At 41.1% G+C, this 20,741-nt stretch overlaps 1 protein-coding gene across 1 annotated transcript in view; it reads left to right on the top strand.

Annotated features, from left to right (window-relative positions):
* Window positions 1-20,741, top strand: part of LOC124619358 (ATP-dependent RNA helicase Ddx1) — a 71,535-nt gene that overhangs the window by 34,457 nt on the left and 16,337 nt on the right. Inside the window, exon 7 of the mRNA XM_047145678.1 lies at window positions 20,503-20,640. Coding sequence (XP_047001634.1) covers window positions 20,503-20,640 — 138 coding nt within the window. The remainder of the gene's footprint in view (window positions 1-20,502; window positions 20,641-20,741) is intronic.

The raw sequence follows: 20,741 nt of genomic DNA, 5'->3' as shown, positions 1-20,741 counted from the left end.
AGATGCAGGTCAACGTCAAGGAAAGTGGCGTGGGATTTGGAGTAGGACCAGGTGAATCTGATGGAACCAAAGGAGTTGAGGTTGGAGAGGAAATTCTGGAGTTCTTCTTCACTGTGAGTCCAGATCATGAAGATGTCATCAATAAATCTGTACCAAACTTTGGGTTGGTAGGCCTGGGTAACCAAGAAGGCTTCCTCTAGGTGACCCATGAATAGGTTGACGTACGAGGGGGCCATCCTGGTACCCATGGCTGTTCCCTTTAATTGTTGGTATGTCTGGCCTTCAAAAGTGAAGAAGTTGTGGGTCAGGATGAAGCTGGCTAAGGTAATGAGGAAAGAGGTTTTAGGTAGGGTGGCAGGTGATCGGCGTGAAAGGAAATGCTCCATCGCAGCGAGGCCCTGGACGTGCGGAATATTTGTGTATAAGGAAGTGGCATCGATGGTTACAAGGATGGTTTCCGGGGGTAACAGATTGGGTAAGGATTCCAAGCGTTTCCCACAGGTTTTAACGTCATTATTTCTTCGTCAGACAATTGTTAGCCTCATTTTCATAATCTACCACCACAAAACCACTCCTTTTAATACATTACATGCAGTTTTTTCGAAAATTTCCCGAATTTCTCCGTCCTTCAACTTGTTTTGGCGGCAACACAACCACCTAACCTTTGTGCACATCGTTGTCGACCAACCCAAGTCCAACATAGCCCAGCTGTAACCAACACCTTTTCGCCTTTTTCACACCAGATCTCCAGTTACTTTCCAGTTCACCTTTACTCTCCCCATATATTTTTATTTTCATTTCAGCCTCATGGTACACTTTCCACCTTCTAATACCATGTCACCCTTACAACACCCCCACAACGACCCCATTAAGTTTTATTTACATTCCCTCCACAAACATGCCTTCGCCCTAGCCAGATTACGCTCCCACATTCTATTTTCTCAGGCTTGTCTAACATTTGGCATCACCCCCAAAGGCCTCACACTTAAAGTTTCCATCTCTGGCTGTAATCCTTCCTTCCATCAGTCCCTATACCAGTTCCAAACTGAACAATCCATTGCCCTCACCCACCTAATCCTTCACCTACACATCAACTTAGCCAATGAACACACCCATCAACTCCTACCCTTAATAAAAGTCCTTAATCTTTCCTCTCCCACATCCACACCGGCTGTTCAGAGCATCCTTCTACAGGCCAACCGCAATTTAGAACAGCATGCCACCCTCCACCTCACAAAAGTATCCAATCTCCTGGTTTCCCACCTCCGGAAAGGCAACTCACTCACCCTTCACAACCTTTCCAGCAAACCTCAACCTCCACTCATTGCACACAAACCCAGTCTCTCCCATCTACTCAATCTCCCACTTCCAGTTCCACTCCCTCCAAAACCTCAAAATTCCAATCAACACAGTCGGGAAACAAAACACCCTAATTCAGTAGTTAACTTTTCCTCCAAACCTCTCTCCCAATCCGAAACCTTTGTCCTATCCAAAGGCCTCTCACCTTCAGCCCCACTCCCAGATTCAACCAAACAGCCCTCGTCAAAGATTTACTGTCCTACTCTCGTACTCTCTGCTGGAAATATCACTTTGCCACGAAGAAAAATGATCCCAATCCTACTCCTAATGATCCAACTCCCCAAGACACCATCCAAATTGAACCCTTCCTGGAACAGTTCCGTCCTCCGTCACAGCGGGACCCACCTCCTCTTCCTCAAAATCACCCTCTCCAAACCTTCCAGGAATTTCTGACTTCCAGCCTTGCATCTCAATCCTTCTTAAAAAACCTTAATCCTACTCCCAACATCACCACTGCTGAAGCCCAGGCTATCCGTGATCTGAAGGCTGATCGATCCATCGTCATTCTTCCGGCGGACAAGGGTTCGATGACTGTGGTACTTGATCGTCGGGAGTATGTGGCTGAGGAACTGCGTCAGCTTTCAGACAACACCACATACAAAGTTTGCCAAGGTAATCCCATTCCCGATGTCCAGGCAGAGCTTCAAGGAATCCTCAGAACCTTAGGTCCCCTGCAAAACCTTTCACCTGACCCCACCGACACCCCGCACCCCTACCTTCTACCTTCTTCCTAAAATTCACAAACCCAATCATCCCGGCTGCCCCATTGTAGCTGGTTACCAAGCCCCCACAGAACGTGTATCTGCCTACGTAGATCAACACCTTCAACCCATTACATGCAGTCTCCCATCCTTCATCAAAGACACCAACCACTTTCTCAAACGCCTGGAATCCTTACCCAATCTGTTACCCCCGGAAACCATCCTTGTAACCATCGATGCCACTTCCTTATACACAAATATTCCGCACGTCCGGGGCCTCGCTGCGATTGAGCATTTCCTTTCACGCCGATCACCTGCCACCCTACCTAAAACCTCTTTCCTCATTACCTTAGCCAGCTTCATCCTGACCCATAGCTTCTTCACTTTTGAAGGCCAGACATACCAACAATTAAAGGGAACAGCCATGGGTACCAGGATGGCCCCCTCATACGCCAACCTATTCATGGATCGCCTAGAGGAAGCCTTCTTGGTTACCCAGGCCTACCAACCCAAAGTTTGGTACAGATTTATTGATGACACCTTCATGATTTGGACTCACAGTGAAGAAGAACTCCAGAATTTCCTCTCCAACCTCAACTCCTTTGGTTTCATCAGATTCACCTGGTCCCACTCCAAATCCCACGCCACTTTCCTTGACGTTGACCTGCATCTGTCCAATGGCCAGCTTCACACGTCCGTCCACATCAAACCCACCAACAAGCAACTGTACCTGCATTATGACAGCTGCCACCCATTCCACATCAAACGGTCCCTTCCCTACAGCCTAGGTCTTCGTGGCAAACGAATCTGCTCCAGTCCGGAATCCCTGAACCATTACACTAACAACCTCAAAACAGCTTTCGCATCCCGTAACTACCCTCCCGACCTGGTGCAGAAGCAAATAACCAGAGACACTTCCTCATGCCCTCAAACCCAGAACCTCCCACAGAAGAACCACAAAAGTGCCCCACTTGTGACAGGATACTTTCCGGGACTGGACCAGACTCTGAATGTGGCTCTCCAGCAGGGATACGACTTCCTCAAATCCTGCCCTGAAATGAGATCCATCCTTCATGAAATCCTCCCCACTCCACCAAGAGTGTCTTTCCACCGTCCACCTAACCTTCGTAACCTGTTAGTTAATCCCTATGAAATCCCCAAACAACCTTCCCTACCCTCTGGCTCCTATCCTTGTAACCGCCCCCGGTGTAAAACCTGTCCCATGCACCCTCCCACCACCACCACCACCTACTCCAGTCCTGTAACCCAGAAGATGTACACGATCAAAGGCAGAGCCACGTGATTTACCAACTGACCTGCCTACACTGTGACGCATTCTATGTGGGAATGACCAGCAACAAACTGTCCATTCGCATGAATGGACACAGGCAGACAGTGTTTGTTGGTAATGATGATCACCCTGTGGCTAAACAAGCCTTGGTGCACGGCCAGCACATCTTGGCCCAGTGTTACACCGTCCGGGTTATCTGGATACTTCCCACCAACACCAACCTATCCGAACTCCGGAGATGGGAAATTGCTCTTCAATATATCCTCTCTTCCCGTTACCCACCAGGCCTCAATCTCCGCTAATTTCAAGTTGCCGCCACTCATACCTCACCTGTCATTCAACATAATCTTTGCCTCTGCACTTCCGCCTCGACTGACATCTCTGCCCAAACTCTTTCTCTTTAAATATGTCTGCTTGTGTCTGTATATGTGGATGGATATGTGTGTGTATGTGTGTGTGCGCGAGTGTATACCCGTCCTTTTTTCCCCCTAAGCCAAGTCTTTCCGCTCCCGGGATTGGAATGACTCCTTACCCTCTCCCTTAAAACCCACATCCTTTCGTCTTTCCCTCTCCTTCCCTCTTTCCTGATGAGGCAACAGTTTGTTGCGAAAGCTTGAATTTTGTGTGTATGTTTGTGTTTGTTTGTGTGTCTTTTGACCTGCCAGCGCTTTCGTTTGGTACGTCACATCATCTTTGTTTTTTGATAAATTTTTCCCACGTGGAACGTTTCCCTCTATTATATTAATATTTACAGTTACCTCAATGACCATGTAATAATTCCAAAATGAGAAAATTTTGAAAGGAATCAGTTAAAAATAAGTAACGTTTGGAAGGAATTCAATAACATCATTAAAACTGAGGTGGTAGATAACATACTCATTGTGAGTACCCATAAACAGAACACACAAACACTAAATCAAATCTTAGCCAAGCTTAGCCAAATATTTTTAACAGGGCCAAACACATATTTGTCAGAAGGCTGTGTCTGTCAGGTAAGTAATTGTGAAATCACACTGAATGTTGTTTTGTACAACCATATCCACTAATTGTAGACTAACAAGTCTAGGACGGAAATCGTAGCAGCGCTTTTGTTATAACCCAAGAACACTGTAATTCATTGCTCGAACAGTACACAGACATGGAAGGCAATGTGCAATACAATTAATAATAAATAAGTGGCTGGTAGAGCCGTGTGCTCTGGCCTATATATTCATCATTTTGAAGAGGGGCGTAGCCGGCAGGCTGCGCACACAGCTGCTGTCATATTATCAGCTGGGTGGCCTCTAGTGGCCGAATCAAGCACAAACTTCATGCACAAACTGTGAAGTGACACATACATACAAAATTGGTAGTTACAGTTGACTGGGTAATTTGTGAATTGTATGACTTTTTTATATATGAAGGATATAAGTTGTAGTGAACCAGTGATAACATCCTCCCATTTGTTGAAGCAGCATAAAGTGTCCATGGGTAAGTATTACTCGAAGTCCATTGACTCTGAACTGCTCCATCCTTACATGTGATCAGCTGTGTCAAGTAAATGTTATCTATAGCAAAGCAGACCAAATCAATTGTTGATTCCCTGAATGATCCAGCAGAGACCCTATTCAGTGGCTTTCCCTCTTCTCCAAGATCTCTGGCCCTAGTTGGGTCTTTGCCAAACCCAGACTCACCACAATTCTAGACAAAACATAATTTCTCATTATCTATTAGTCTACATATTTAATCAGTTCGTTGTAGAAGGTATGAACTATAGATGTCTATCTAGCATCCTTTTGGGACTTGCAAAGGCATTCAGGTTTCTTCAAAGAAATGCAGGGATTGCGCTTCATAAAAGGCTTGATAACAATCCTCACTAGGGTAACCATGCTTAAATGTTGTTTCAGTGAACTCTGTTTAACATATAGTTGTACCAATGACTTAAGTTCCTTTTTGTCATATGGATATCCCATTCCTACATGAGCAAAACGTGTTTCTGGCAATGTAATTTCCTTTGTGCAGTTTATTGATGCTATTTTGCCGTGATGGTTTATCATTTAGATCGTAAGTTAAGATTTCACCTAAATATTTAAATTTATCAACGATTTTGATCTCTCTATCTCCTATTGTAATTTTGTTTGCAAGTGGTGGGTCAGTTAGCATAATCTGAGGCCAGTTTTCTGTGCTGTTTCTTGTGATTTAACTTGTTGCCTGGTTTCTTGAACATTGTTGGATAGAAGAGAAAGATCATCAGCTAATCCCAAGCAGTTCAAACTTACTTACTTTTAGCACTTCCAGTTCATATGTTCTTTGGGTTATCCTAGTACGATTCTCTCGTTATGTATTCCAGGACACAGTTGAACAGTAATGATGATAGTCACCTTATATTAAGCTTGTTTTTATAAGCAGTTGTTCAGAAATTTCTTCTGTAAATGTAACTTTCGATTTGCTGTTGGTTAGAGTAAGTCCTATTAATTTAGTTAGTTTTGGTTGGAGTCTTACATTCCGTAAAATTTTTAGTACTGGCGGTCTATGGAGGCAACCATATGCCTTCTTAAAATCTACAAATGTTATTGCAAGCAATTTGTTCCATTTCATGTAGTATGCCATAATCATTTTTAAAGTAATGATCTGCTCCGCACAGCTGCTTCATGGTTTGAGACCTCCCTGTTGTAGTTGTTCCTTGACTGTTCCTTGATTGTTGCGTATACAATCTCGGATAAAATGTTGTGTGTGCAGCCTAGGAGTGAGAGATTCCTCTGTAGTTGTCTGGATTGCTTATCCACCACCTTGTGTAGTATGCATATGATGGTCGTGGTCCAATGTTCAGGGAATTGTTCTGCTATCCAAATTTTTGTGAGAGCATTGTGTAGTGAGGTCCTGACTATGTGTCTTAAATATTTCCACATTTCAACAAAAACCTGATCTTCTCCACATGCCTTATGGCTTTTTTTGTCCTTTGAGGACACACTCTACCTTTTGGAAAGTTGGGGGTCTAATTTGTTAGGTTCAGTTTTGATTGGGGTATTTACGTCAATTTGTAAGAGTTCTTTGGGTTATTCACAATTCAGAAGTTCATTAAATGCTTTTGCCATTATTTCAGCATTTTCTTTGTCAGTGTGTGCCGGTCTGTCATCTTCATTTTTCAGCATTAGTGTCAGCAGCCCATACTGTTGTAGTTGTTTCCCAAAGATAGTTATTGGAATTGGTTTTGTGGTACTTATCTTTTACAGAGTTTATTATGTCTTTATGGAATTCTCTCTCAATTCCCCTAACGTTTTGTGTGAATTTTTTCTTTTCATTTTTGAGGTTGATGCATTTTCTTTTGTTTTGCTTGTTTGAAACTTTAACCATGCCTGGTCTCTTTCTTCCTGGAAATTCACATTCCTGAGTCCACCATGCATGTTTTCTTCGTGGATTTAAGGGAGCTAGATTATTTGATTGTTTCTTGAGACTTGGTACCAGTTCTTCTGGATCATCTGTTACTTTAATGGTTTGTGTTGTGTGTTGGTATTTGTCATTTTTAATTATCTAATGTGGGTCATGCCTTCTCCTTGTTCTGTTGCTTTCTCATTATTTTTCTTTGAGTGAATTTGATTTTAATTTTAACTAAGCAGTGGTCTAAGCCTATGTCTACTACTCTCAGTACGTTAACATTGTATATTTCGTTATGAAAATTTTTGTCTATACAGACACGGTCTAGCTGCCACTCTCCCTTCCTCCAATCTGGGTGTTTCCATGTTTTTAAGTTATTTGGCTTCCTCTTGAAGCATGTTGTTCTATAAGACTTTGACCATTCTTCTTTGTAAAGTTATGTGGACTCCATTCTCCTTACTTTTCCCAGCTTGGCGTTGAAGTCTCCCAATAAGACTTCTATATTCCTTGTACTTATTCTGTTTACAGGTTGTTTGAGAAGATCCCAAAATTGCGGCATGAGCATTTATAATAGTGTAGGTTTTGTTCATTGTTTTAAAAGTCAGAGTTGCAATTCTTGGTAATATTATTCAAAAATCCATTATTAAATCTATTATTTTTACATTCACTATAAATCCTGTTCCAAATTGGGCTGTCGCTTCATAACCCTGTCTTCGTTTTCCCATAATAAATTCTATGAATGGGTCCTCTATCATGTTTCTTATTTCTTGGAACCTCCTTATTAAAATTTTTTGCTCATTTAATTCATCTGGGGAATTCCGGTCTTCAGTAGGGAGTTGATGTTGCTTGTTGGTACGAGGGTGGTTTGAAAGGTTCTCAGAATCACCACAAGAGGTCAGCGCTAGCACAACGTATTGTTTGGACTGTTCCCTGTAAACTCGTGCCATGTCAGTGCCTTGGAAGAGAGCTGTGGTGGTGATGTGGCTCTGTGTAGTGGTTTGCAAAGATGGAAAAAATAGAGATTCAAGCAGTGACTAAGTACTTCATAAAGAAAGGTATGAAAGCAAAGGACATTCACGCTGATTTCCAGAATATGCTGGGCGGACTCTGCTCCTTCTTGTTCAACCATTGCCAAGTGGACAAATTAATTTAAATTTGGTCGGGAGAGCTTAGATGATGATTTGCACAGTAGTTGGCCAAGATGTGTTACTACTCCAGAAATCATTGCAAAAGTGCCAAAAAAGGTCATATAAGATAGCCGATTGAAAGTGCGTGAAATTGCTCACACTTGCCAGATGTCATCTGAAATGGTATATCACATTTTAACTGAATAATTAGAAATGAAAAAATTTTCTGCAAGATGGGTGCCACGACTCTTGATGCTGGATCAAAAATGTTTGAGAATGGACATATTGGAACAATGTTTGGCCCGTTTTGATTTTTTGCACCGGTTTGTGACCACAGATGAAACTTGGATGCAATACTATACCCCCGAGACAAAACAGTGAAAACATGCTGATTCTCTGCCACCAAAGAAAGCACAGACAATTCCATCAGCAGAAACTGTCATGGTACCAGCGTTCTGGGATGCGAAGGGGATTCTGTTTGTAGATTATCTCCCCACTGGGCAAGCAATTACTGGAGAATATTATGCTAACCTCCTGGACAAATTGCAATGAAAGATATGCGAAAAAAGGCCAGATTTAGCAAGGCAGAAAGTCATCTTCCATCAAGACAATGCGTGTCCGCACACATGTGCTGTCGCCATGGCAAAATTACATGAACTAAGGTATGAATTGTTGCCACACCTGCATTATTCACCTGATATGGCTTAATCGACTTCCATCTCTCTTCAAAACTGAACATCTTTCTTGGTGGATGAAGATTCAGTTCAAACAAAGAATTGATAGCCAGAGTTGAAAACTATTTTGCATGTCTGGATGAAACTCATTTTCGAGATGGGATCAAGGCACTGGAACATCCTTGGATCAAGTGCATTAATCTACATTGAAAAATAAAAAAAGTTTCAGTGATGTAAGTACTTTCTTTCTATTCCATTCTGAGAACTTTTCAAACCACCCTCGTATATAATTTAATTTCTTATGTTGACTCTTTCTTATGTGTGTCAGTTAGCATTTGGATGATTGCAAATGCTCTGATTCATTGCCGTCTTGGCTACCCACCAAGTCCAATCTAGCCCTTACCTTCCTTTTTGGACAGTATGATGGAATTTTTTCCCTAAGAGACCTTTCCATAATTAACTTTCAAAGATAATTAACCTTAGCTGGTGCAAGCTCCAATTTACAACTGCGGTTGTTAACTGCAGAGGGTGTTTGGTCTGTGGGAGCAATTTAATTTCACTAAAGTCCGCCAGTAAGCTGGTTAGGACCCCCCCCCAATCAGCCACTTCGGATATGCCACATCACCTTTCCTCTTGTTACAACAGCATAGTATGTTTGTTAGGTCTAATGAACAGAATGCGATAGCACAATTTCTGAAGTTGAAAGTTACAATACTTGATTCAGACTGACAGACCTTGAGTGAAGCATCATTTGGTACCAAGCCTAGGGGACTCGATGATGACGGTCATCCATGGAGGCCAAATGCAGCAGTAAGCATAGGGTCCTTGAGGAAGGACGTAGTCTGTGAAGCTGCAGTTAGTGGTAGTTGCTTGAGGCCTCGGTCGAAAGTGAGCAATTGGTGCTCGAGGATGGACGTGGTTTATGGAAGCCCCATTGTCCATGGATGCTGCAGTGAGAGCCTCCTTGTTGACTAAGAACTGCGAGTAGTGAGCTGCTAGGTGCAGGCAGATCAGAGCATGTACTGGTTGCAGAGGTGACGTACACACTCACCTGATGGGAATATCGAAGGAGGCACATGGCTTGTGGACGCATGGTAGTGCTACTACGGCAGCACCTGTTCTTATGCCAGTGGCGAGAGGCTGGTGCCAGGTGCTGTTGTGGCTGCTGGAGGTTCAGTTGTAAACAGTCTGGCATGTTTCTGCTGACGAGTAATTGTGTTCCATCTCCGGAGGAAAGAGCTTTAAGCAAGCTGAAGTTGCAGCAGCCCATGATACACGACTCTGTGATTGGTGATGATGTTATAAGGCGGTATCCAGAAGATTCAGCATTCCTTTGCCTCTGAGGGGAGAGTGCATAGCCATTACTGAGATCATGCAACGTCCAAAGGAAGGAAGTGCTCCAGGGTCGAGGAGATAGTCCGTGGCATGGATGCTCGAGACAGTAGTTTGGACCTAGAAAGTGTTGGCTGAAGACAGGCGGCTTCAGTACAACTGTTGAAGATGGGTTTGGCTCAAACTAGGACTTGTAAGAGTGAACCCTGAAAAAGGCACATTCAGTGTCACTGTCTGGGAAGGACGATTTGGCTGGTGATGATGATGGCGACTTAAGCCGCACCCAGCATGGTCTGGGCTTTCTTCAGAGGTTCCAGGGATGCTGAATCAGAGCCTGAGGGAAGTTCAACTGGTGGCCATAGAAAGGCATGCACACAAGGAATGGCTGTAGCTTTAAGTGATGCAGAGGGCCCTGGCTGCGAGTTGTGCAATCAGAATGAGTGGTCTTGGAGAGGCGACCTGGCAGGGATGGTTCAGGGTTTGGATCATCTGAAGTCTTGTTGGTTATTGCAATGTCAGTGTCTGAAAATAGTGTAGGAGAATTAGGCATGTGGCCTTTCCAGGAGGGAGGATGATGGGTGAAGCATGTGAGGTCCCATATAATGGTGCAGAAGAGATGTGCAAATTATGGGTTTGTGAGCAGATACAACTGGAAGTGTGTGGGGTCTGCGGTGTGGAAAGGAGCAGAGTGTGCTGCAAGATGGTGAAGATGGCAGCTAAAGGAGTGAGGGGGGGGGGGGGGGGGGGTTTATGTGTGGCTCTGCCCACACAGCGTCAAAGGACCTCGTCCTTACTACTAGAGTTCGTGGCAGATGGATAGAGAGTTAAGGCCAACCGGTAGCCAAAGTACAGTGCAAAGGACAATACAGATTTTATTATGTGCAGATGAGTGTGGAAAACTGGAAGTCTGGTGCTTTGGACACCAGTTGCTTTCGGGACAAAATTCTGGAGGCAGTTATCGTAGTTGCCATTCATAGTATCGGAGACTGAAACAGAACAACACACTACAATAGAAGTGGGAAGTGTAGTATAGAACAGTTGTATGTTCATCAAAGCTAATGAGCAAAATACAGTAGCAAGATTTCTTTAGAAGTGAATTGTTTACTTGGTCCAGGAAGATTGTCAATGAGTAGAGCCGCACTCTGCAGCAAACGTAGGGTGCTCAAGGGTGGGAGTAGTCTTCTGAGCCTTGGTCAGCAGTAAGCGTTTAGTGCTCAAGGCTTTGATTGAGGAGGATCTGTCAGTTTGGCGAGGCACTGTCAGTGCTCATGGCCTACCTCGGCAAGGTGCTGTCGGTGTGCGAGGCCTAGCCCGGCAAGGTGCTGTTGGTGTACAGGGCCTAGCCCGGCGAGGTGCTGTTGGTGTACGGGGCCTAGCCCAGCGAGGAGCTGTCGGTGGGCGGGGCCTAGCCCGGCGGGGAGCTGTCGGTGGACGGGGAGCTGTCAGTGGGCAGGGCCTAGCCCGGCGGGGAGCTGTCGGTGGGCGGGGCCTAGCCCGGCGGGGAGCTGTCGGTGGGCGGGGCCTAGCCCAGCGGGGTGCTGTCGGTGCGCGAGTCCTTGCCCGACAGTGAGCAGTAAAGTGCCTGAAGATTGATGATGTCCATTTATGCTGGGGGAGAGATTCCTTAGTAGTTCAGTGCGCACCTCAGAATGATGAGTTGCTAGCTGCAGCTGGCAAAATCCCAGAGCACATACTGGCTGCAGAGTGGTCAGACAACAACCTAAATACTTGCACATTTGGGGGGGGGGGGGATATTATGTGTCTGCTGGTCGTTTGGTTTTGAACAATGCGGTGATTATTGTTCATGTTTTATCTCCAGGGGAAATTGTCACAAACAGGAAGTAGTTGCAGCAACCTATGGTATATGAGTGTATGGTTGGTGGCTCTGCTGTAAGGCAGTATGTGGGAGATACAGTGTAGATATTGTGTGATTTTTAATGTGGTTAAAAAATTGGTATTGTTGACTACAGGACTCCAGCATTTCCAAGCCACTAATAATTGAAATAAGTGTCTAAACACCAAAATGGGAACAAATGTAGCAAGACTTTACAGACTAGCAGAGCATATACAGTATCCCTTAAAAATAATGTACAAATGGGTAGACTGATTTCATTTCAAAACATACAGCTCAAGAATGAATGTGTTTCATCAATATCTCAGAATTTTGCCAAAAAAAAAAAAAAAATCATTGAACTTGCTCAGGACCGCCTGTGAAAAAATTGAAAATTTTAATTTTCTTTTGATTTGTAAAAATGTTATAGTCCTATCCAAATGAGGATATTTGTGAAGATTTCTTAATGGAAGGGTAAATGAATACAATGTAATTAAAAATTTAAAAACAATGGAGATCTGAAGTCATTTTGAATGAAAACCTTGTGTCAAAACGGTCAGACATGGTTTGTAATGTTTTGCAGACTTAAAAATTGTGTTTCAGAAGTATGGATAGCCATAGGATGATGATATGTAAACTCAACAGTCAGCAGTGACATTAATGCTTTAACTTCTTAAATTATCCAAATGTTTCTTCATAAAAATGAGATAATCTGAAATGTTTTGAGCCTTTATAAAAAAAATTTCTTAAAAATCCTCATTCTGAATATTCTGAAAACTGCATGGGATACTCTTTGTCCATTGTACTTAAGGAAGGTCCAATCAGAATAGGCAACTTTTGGATTAGGCCTAATTACATTCAAGATCAAAAAGTATGAAATACAGGGCGCAGCTAGATAACTTCCTGATTTCAGAACACAGTAAAACCTGTTTTATAAATCAGAATTGTTTTTAGTAATGTACAGTTTTGAAAATCGGAGGTAGGTGATGGCCCCCATTGCCCATACATTGAATAAGTGAATTTCTGGCATTTCTTGTGACTCTTACCAGCATCAGGTCTTTTAGGGTCCTTGGATGATTGTCATAAACATAGGATTTTAAAAAAAGAAAAAAATATATATACCAGGGGGCCAAATTGGGGGGACTGGGCTGGCCTCATCAAATCGCCTCATATCGAGATGAGGTGCTTCGGGGAGTGTTCCCTGAAATGTGAACTGTTGCTCCATCCTGTTGGAACCAAATGTCCCCTAAGTCCAATTCATCAAGTTGTGAAAACAAAAATTCCACCAAAATGTTCACATATGGTTTGAATTCAATGTCATTGTTATCCCATTTTCTTCAAAAAACCGGGGCCAACACTCCTAGCTGAGGAAATTGCGCACTACACTGTGACTAGATGACTGTGGAGCCCTTTGATGCAATTCCTGGGAATTGGTTGTCATCTCAATAGAACTTGTTCTGTTTGACATATCCAGTCAAGTGAAAATGTGTTGTATCACTGAAAAAACAGTTCTTTCTTCAGAAATGTTTTTGAAAAGTGCCTCACGTGGTTTCTTCAGAGAATTGAAGTTTTGTTCAGAGTGTTCTTGCATAATCATCAACTTGTAAGGATGGTTTTTCATCTTGTCATAATCACTATTTGTCGGAATGTAGTGAGCCATGTAATAATTGATTTCTGGTCCAAGACATGGTGCAATGGTGCTACATTGAAGTGACTTTGGAAGGCTTGCTGGATTGCAATCACAGCATTGATTCGAAAAGTAGGCCGCGATGACAAACACATGGTCCTCACTGTTTTGACGCTTGAGGTGACTGACCTGGAAGAGAACACCATATCAGAACTGCACTGTCAAATGAGGCATCCTACCCTGCTACAACCACTAAAGCCTGAATGGTACGCATGTCAAACAAGGAAGTTATGTTGCCTCACCCGAGCAGTGGGTACACCACCTATGTGATACGATTTTCAAACTGGTGTAAAAAAAACTCCTAGTGCCTACATGACTAAAAAAAATTTTTTAAATCTGATTCATAAAATGGGTTTTATTACATGTTGAAATCATAAAGTTGTGTTGGTGCACCCTGTATTTTAAATAATTGCTGCCATTGAGTTAAAGTAGTGCAAAATTAGATTTCTAACAATTGTGAAGTGATTTTCACTTTTCTTAAACATAATCTTCTTGTCTGTTTCACTAGTCCACATATCTAACCCTTTCACTTCTTTGCTCTCTCACTGACTTTGTATATGAAAAATTGAAACCACACACACAAATCTAAAAAGAGAGCTGAAAACAGTATTGCCAACATGCTTAGATTACACTAGAGGTTAAATGCTACCAGGTGTACTGGTATGAAATGAGCGTTAAGATACAAATGTGTCGATAGGGAACATTTGTTGTGAACAAGCCTTAATTTTTTTTTTTTTGTTTGGTTGGTATGACATCTGTCAAATATATGTAGTATACATCAAGTCATGGAGCAAACATCATCATATGTTTTCGTCGTGTTAACAACGTTGAATTTTGTACCAGAAAGTGATGATTTGCGGAAAGCATTGATTTTTTGTTTTCATTTGAAAAAAAGTGCTGCAGAGTCCCATCGAATGCTTGTCGAGGCATATGGTGATCATACTCTATCAGAAGCAACGTGCAAAAGATGGTTTCAATGGTTCAGAAATAATGATTTTGATGTAAGAAATGAAGAACGTGAAGACCACCAAAAAAGTTCGAAGACGCCGAATTGCAAGCAATATTTGATGAAGGTGATACTTTGAGTCAGAAGCAAATTGCAGCAATGCTAAATGTTGCACAACAAACAATTTCTGACCATTGAAAGCTATGGGAAAGATCCAGAAGTGTGGAAAATGGGTGCCACATGAATTGAATGAGAGACAGATGGAAAACCGAAAAACCATTTCTCAATTTTTGCTTCAAAGACATGAAAGAAAATTAATTTTGCATCGAATTGTTACTGGCGATGAAAAATGGATTTATTTTAAGAATCCTAATCGGGAAAAATCATGGGTTAATCTGGGACAACCATCAACATCGACTGCAAAACAAGATCGATTCAGCAACAAGACAATGCTCTGTGTTTGGTGGGATCAGAAAGGTGTGGTGTATCATGAGCTTCTAAAACCTGGTGAAACTGTGAATACTAATCGCTACAGACAACAAATGATCAATTTGAACTATGTATTGATCGAAAAAAGACTAGAATGGGCCAGAAGACATTGCAAAGTAATTTTTTTACATGACAGTGCACCTGCACACAAAGGAAATCTGGCTCAGGATACAATCAAAACACTTGGCTGGGAGCTGGTACCCCACCCACCGTATTCACCAGACTTGGCCTCTTCTGACTACCATTTGTTTTCATCAATGGGACACGCATTCGCTGAGGAGCACTTCGATTCCTATGAAGAAGTCGAAAATTGAGTGTCTGATTGGTTTGCTTCAAAAGAGAAACATTTCTGTTGGCATGGTGTCCACAAATTGCCAGAAAGGTGGTCAAAATGTATAGAAAGCAATGGTCAGTACTTTGAATAAAATGCTTTTACTTTTCAATTCAAAATTAGTGTTTCATTTTCACAAAAAAAAAAAAAAAAAAAAAAAAAAAAAAAAAAAAAAAAAAAAAAACACGCTCATTTCATACCGGTACACCTGGTAAATACATAGTGTGCTGAAAATTTTCTGATACTTTACACACAAAAAAATTGCCTACTCCAATTGTACTAACTACTGACACAGTAACCAGGTAATTTACACTGCAGTTCTCATAAATTTTTAATTGGGATTTTGAGTAAATAATTTGTTAAAAGTGATTTTTTAAAATTGTTTAAATATATATTTACAAAATACAGGTAGCTGGAGCAGAGAAGATATTGTTAACCTTTTTAGTGGTGTCCACTTCACAGGTGCACAATTTTTTTATTTCCCTTGCCACAGTTGGTGGCCGTATTGTGGTGCACTTTCTCTAAGTATCCTCCAGATCTTCATACTTATGATGGCCAGTTGCGCCACTGCCCGTGATAACAGATTGTCTGTACAACTGGCTTGCTCTTAGCCTCACAGGTGTTGTGACACCATTTGTGTAAGTTTTCCAGACAAGAGTTTTGCAATTTTCTTCTCCATCTTATTGTTCTATCATCTGCGAGTGTGTTGGGGAGTTAATTTGATCATAGAATAAATTGCAGGTACAAAAACAGGGTTGTTCCTAGTAAGTGTAGTGCCACCATACATATAATTTCATATGTTATATTGCACAATGGAGACTTCATGACGAGCCTCCGGTGGCATCATCCCTCAAGATATTGGCAGACTGTACAGGGCTCTGTTTGGTGAGAGACTTTGGAGGATGATAACCAAGTTGGTGACCCTCCTGATGCCAACACTGAACACAAAATTGAAGTACGTGCTGAAAATTCAGAACCTGAACCAAACTGTGAAGAAACAGATGACACCGAAGAGCCCAGTGATGATTTGTAATACAGGTCTAAACAACTGAGGACCAAGGGGGTCATTGGCCTAATCCAGTGGAATAAAAGTTCCCTACCTAACAGGAGGAAACTTGGTAAGCAAAAGCTACTTGCTCACTTTCCTTGGGTGGAAGGTGAAGATAGGCATGGGAAAACCAATGCTGAAACATGGCTTCTGCTTTTCGATGACTCAGTTCTGAACTCAGTCATTACATGGATGAACCAATACAGTGACGAACTGAGAACACCTTTCACCCGTCCTAGGAATGCTATGTACACAAATCTGTTTGAAATTAAAGCTTTTATTGCTTTGTTATACCTCAATGGTGTTTATCACATATCGCGCCTAAATTTGGAAGAGCTGTGGGATACCAAAGGAGATGGTGTGGAGCCATTTAAGCTCACCATGTTGTTGAGGAAAATTTTTTTTTTAGGAGATGCTTTTGATTTGGCAACAGCAACACACAAGCAAAAGAGAGGAAAATGACCAACTGTCTTCCTCCAATAATAAAATGTTTGAAATATTTGTTGCTAACTGCCAAGAATATTACTCCATTGGAGAAAATTTTACTCTCAATGAAAAGTTCAAAGCTTTTCATGAGCATTGGGTATTCATCGTTACATCACATCCAAGCCAGCAAAGTATGGCATATAGATATTTGCCCTTGTTGATGCAGAAATGTACTACACCTGCAAGATGGATATACATGCTGGTAAGAAACCGGAGTTGGAGCATCGTGTCAGTAATCACACTTCTGTCATCCACAGTATGGTAACACAAGTAGTCAATAAACCAATCTGTTGGCTGTTGATGACTGGTTCAGTGATGACCCCCTGATGAAAGAACTGGCAGGTAAAAGAATATCAGTCATTGTCACCTTGAAGAAGAAAAAAATGACATTCCAGTTGAGTTCAAAAATGTGTAAAGGGGCAGAAAATATTCCAGCCTTTCTTGTTTCAGGGGAGAGGTAATGATGGTTTCAAGTCTGCACTTGGCGATATGATTGAGGACACAACTGGGCCCATGAAAAAACCCGAAATTATCACATTTCACAATCAAATGAAAGGGGGCATTGACATGGTTGATAAATTGTGTGCTACCTTTTATGGTTACACACAGATGGCAATAAACAATGGCTTTTTATACCCTCCCCCCATCCCCCTCTCCCCTACCTCAATGTGGCTGGTATAAACATTAAGGTTATACACACAAGAATCCACTTTGACTCTGGCAGCCAGACGGTCTCCTTGTGCAAACACCCCCCCCCCTCCCCCCCCTCTGGTCGAGGAAGGTTTGTCCGCCTCTGGATGACCCAAAAAGGGGCACCACTGATGGAAGATTAATAGTTACAGCAGTTATATGTGGTAATATAACATGTAAAATAACATTGTGTGCATTTCTAAATAAAAAAAAAATTATGTTGAAGATTAGAAAAATCTTAAACTTAGGAATTTTCTTGTTAAATTTGTAATTCATAAAAAATCTATAACTGTATTTGTCAACCAAGTTTTAACATATTGAGAAAGAACTTAAAGCAAAACATCTGTCAAGCCTCTGGCACTTTTGGTTCATTTTTTTTATTTTTTTTAATTCCGATTTTGGCCGTCTAGGGACTGCGTTAAACAACTATTTTTCAATGTACATTTCTCCTATTGCGCTCCTCCTCTTTTCTCTTCTTCCAATATGTCTTCATCCTCTCTCTGTGCTGCTCCCTTCGGTCTTCTGTCCACACTGTTCCTCCAGTTCTTCTCTTCTTCACTTCAAATCCTTCAAAATGTTGAATTTTGTCTCTCATTAAGTCTCTGTTGGTTATATCATCTTCTCCTATACCCATCTCCTCTAAGTCTGCTTTGACTTCTTTGAACCAGGTAATTTGGGTTCTGGGGTTCTTGTCAAAAAACATGAATATTTTCTTTGTCAGCCTTTCATCATTCATTCTTTTCAAATGGGCGTAAAAGCTTACTCTTCTCTTCCTCATAGTATCTCCCACTTTCTCAATTTTGTCATACACTTCTCTATTACTTCTAAGCCTCCAAGTCCCATTCTCAAACCTCGGCCCAAGTACTCTTCTAATTATTTTTCGCTCCTTTTTTGCTATAGCTTCCATTTCCTTGTTAGTGTTCATTGCTAAACATTCAGATGCATACAGACACTCTGGCTTAATCACAGTGTTGTAGTGCCTTATTTTTGCGTTAATTGATACTGACTTCTTGTTGTACACATTCTTTGTTAGCTGGAATGCCATTTCCATTTTTCTTGTTCTTGTTTTATTTCCTTCTTTATCTGAAGCATTGGGCTGGATGATTTCCCCTAAATATTTGAAATTAGAAACCTTCTTTATCTGGCCATACTTTGTAATCATATTGTTCGGTGCCTCTTTTACATTGGTTAGGTACTCTGTCTTTTCAAAGGAGGTTTTCAGTCCTGCTTTTTCTGCTGTTTCATTCAGAATATTGATCTGTTTGACTGCTTCTTCCAAACTTCCTGCCTGAATCGCTAAGTCATCAGCAAAAGCGAGGCAATCTACTTCTAATCCATGCTTTATTCTTCCTAATCTGATTTTTTGTATTCCTTCTTCAGTCGTTTTCTTCCTCCACTCTCTAATAACTTTTTCCAACACACAGTTGAATAGGGTAGGTGACAACCCATCTCCTTGTCTTAATCCTGTTCTGATTTTGAATGGTCTGGATACCTCACCACGGAACTTTACTTTTGCATAGGTATCCGTAAGAGTTTCTTTGACGATTGCGACTGTTTTCTTGTCTGCTCCAAACTCCCTAAGGATGTTAACCAAGGTTGTTCTGTCAACGGAGTCGTACGCCTTCTTGAAGTCAACAAACGTGATAAAGATGTCTTTTCCTCTTAATCGTCTATATTTAATAATTAACTTCAAGTTTAAAATTTGCTCCACACAAGATCTTCCCTTCCTAAAGCCTGCTTGGTATTCACCAATTTCTTGATCAAGTTGTTTCTCCAATCTGTTTTGTAGGGCCTTAGATAGAATTTTATACGTCACCGGAAGTAAAGATATCCCTCTGTAGTTATTTGCATCGGTTTTATCCCCTTTCTTGAAGATGGGGTGGATTAATGCAGTTTTCCATTCTTCCGGTATACGTTCCGTTCTCCAAATCTCATTGATTATTCCCAGTAGTTTTTCTTGAGTTGTATTATCCACACTTTTCCACATTTCTGCAATTATCATGTCTTCCCCTGGTGCTTTATTGTTCTTAAGGTTTTTAATGATTTCTCTGATTTCTATGAGGCATGGGGGTTCAGAATTATTGTTTACTGTGTTTGGGGTGTTGGCTGGTAATTTTTCAATAGGTTCCTGACAGTTGAGGAGTTGTTCAAAATATTTTGCTAATATTTCACAATTTTCTTCATTATTCATTGCTAGTTTTCCACTGGTATCTTTAAAACACAGATTTGGTGCTACATATTTTTGTAGTTTCTGTCTGAATGTGCTGTAAAAGGATCTGTTATTGTTTCTCTTAAAATCTTTATCCATTTGTATAAGTTGATTCTTTTCAAATAGTCTTTTTACTGATCTAATGAGTTTTGTTGTAGAAGATCTTTGCTGTTTGAACTCCAGGTAGTCCTTATCACTTTTGGTTGAGTGCCATTTCTTCCATGCCTTCATCCTTTGTTCTATTGCTTCCTCACATATCTCATCCCATGGTTCATTAGTTATATTTTCTTTTAGTTCTCCACTGTACTAAGAGTTACTTACAAAATGCGTGTTTTTACAGGTCTCTACCATTTTGTAAAAAATCAAGAGAAAATGACAATATTTTATTTTGTAACAAGTGTGGTATAGAAGTCTAATATATATTTTTTCTAGAGAATCTTGTGATGTTAAATTGACACACACTGTATGAATTGAGATGAAATTGCCCAATAGGTGTTACTGTATTTGTAACATATTGTTATGATTATGAACCCCAGTTTTAGTGTGATAATTTGAGGCTAAAGGATTTCTTTCCTTTTCACACTTTTTATCATTTCTGATATTATAAGAACATACAAAATATCTTATGGATAATGGTAGACAGCTGTTAAAAGTTTGGTTTTTCTTAAGCATTTTTTTATTTTTTATAGTTTGCTAGTTGTGTGAATGAGTTGTTGTGTAGGGAGCTGTAACATTGTCTGTAAACAAACATAAGTATATCCTTATTTCATAACAGAGAACATGTGAGAAAGAAATGCGTGCTTTACACCACAAGTAATCCTTACACAGTAAGCTCCTATCCTACTCAGATGAAAGTTCTGTACCAGGATTGAGGACTAAATTTAAGAACATGTTCATCTCCTTGAGTGTTTCCTGAACATGTTTTAAAAAGAAGCTTTTATTTACAGCCATCTCGTGAATTAGCTGAACAAACATATAACCAGATAATTAAGTTCAAAAAGTACTTGGAGAATCCAAAAGTACGTGAACTGTTGGTGATTGGTGGTGTCAATGTTAAGGATCAAATTGCAGCACTGATGGCAGGAGTAAGTTCATCATACAATTAAGTGCAATCTGTGAACATGCTGTACACTCATTTTTGAAACGAAAATACATTTTGCTATTTGAATGAGTGTAGCAAATCCAT

Source organism: Schistocerca americana, chromosome 6 (assembly GCF_021461395.2).
Source record: "Schistocerca americana isolate TAMUIC-IGC-003095 chromosome 6, iqSchAmer2.1, whole genome shotgun sequence".
Classification (NCBI taxonomy): Eukaryota; Metazoa; Arthropoda; class Insecta; order Orthoptera; family Acrididae; genus Schistocerca; species Schistocerca americana.
This window is presented reverse-complemented; position numbering and strand designations above follow the sequence as displayed.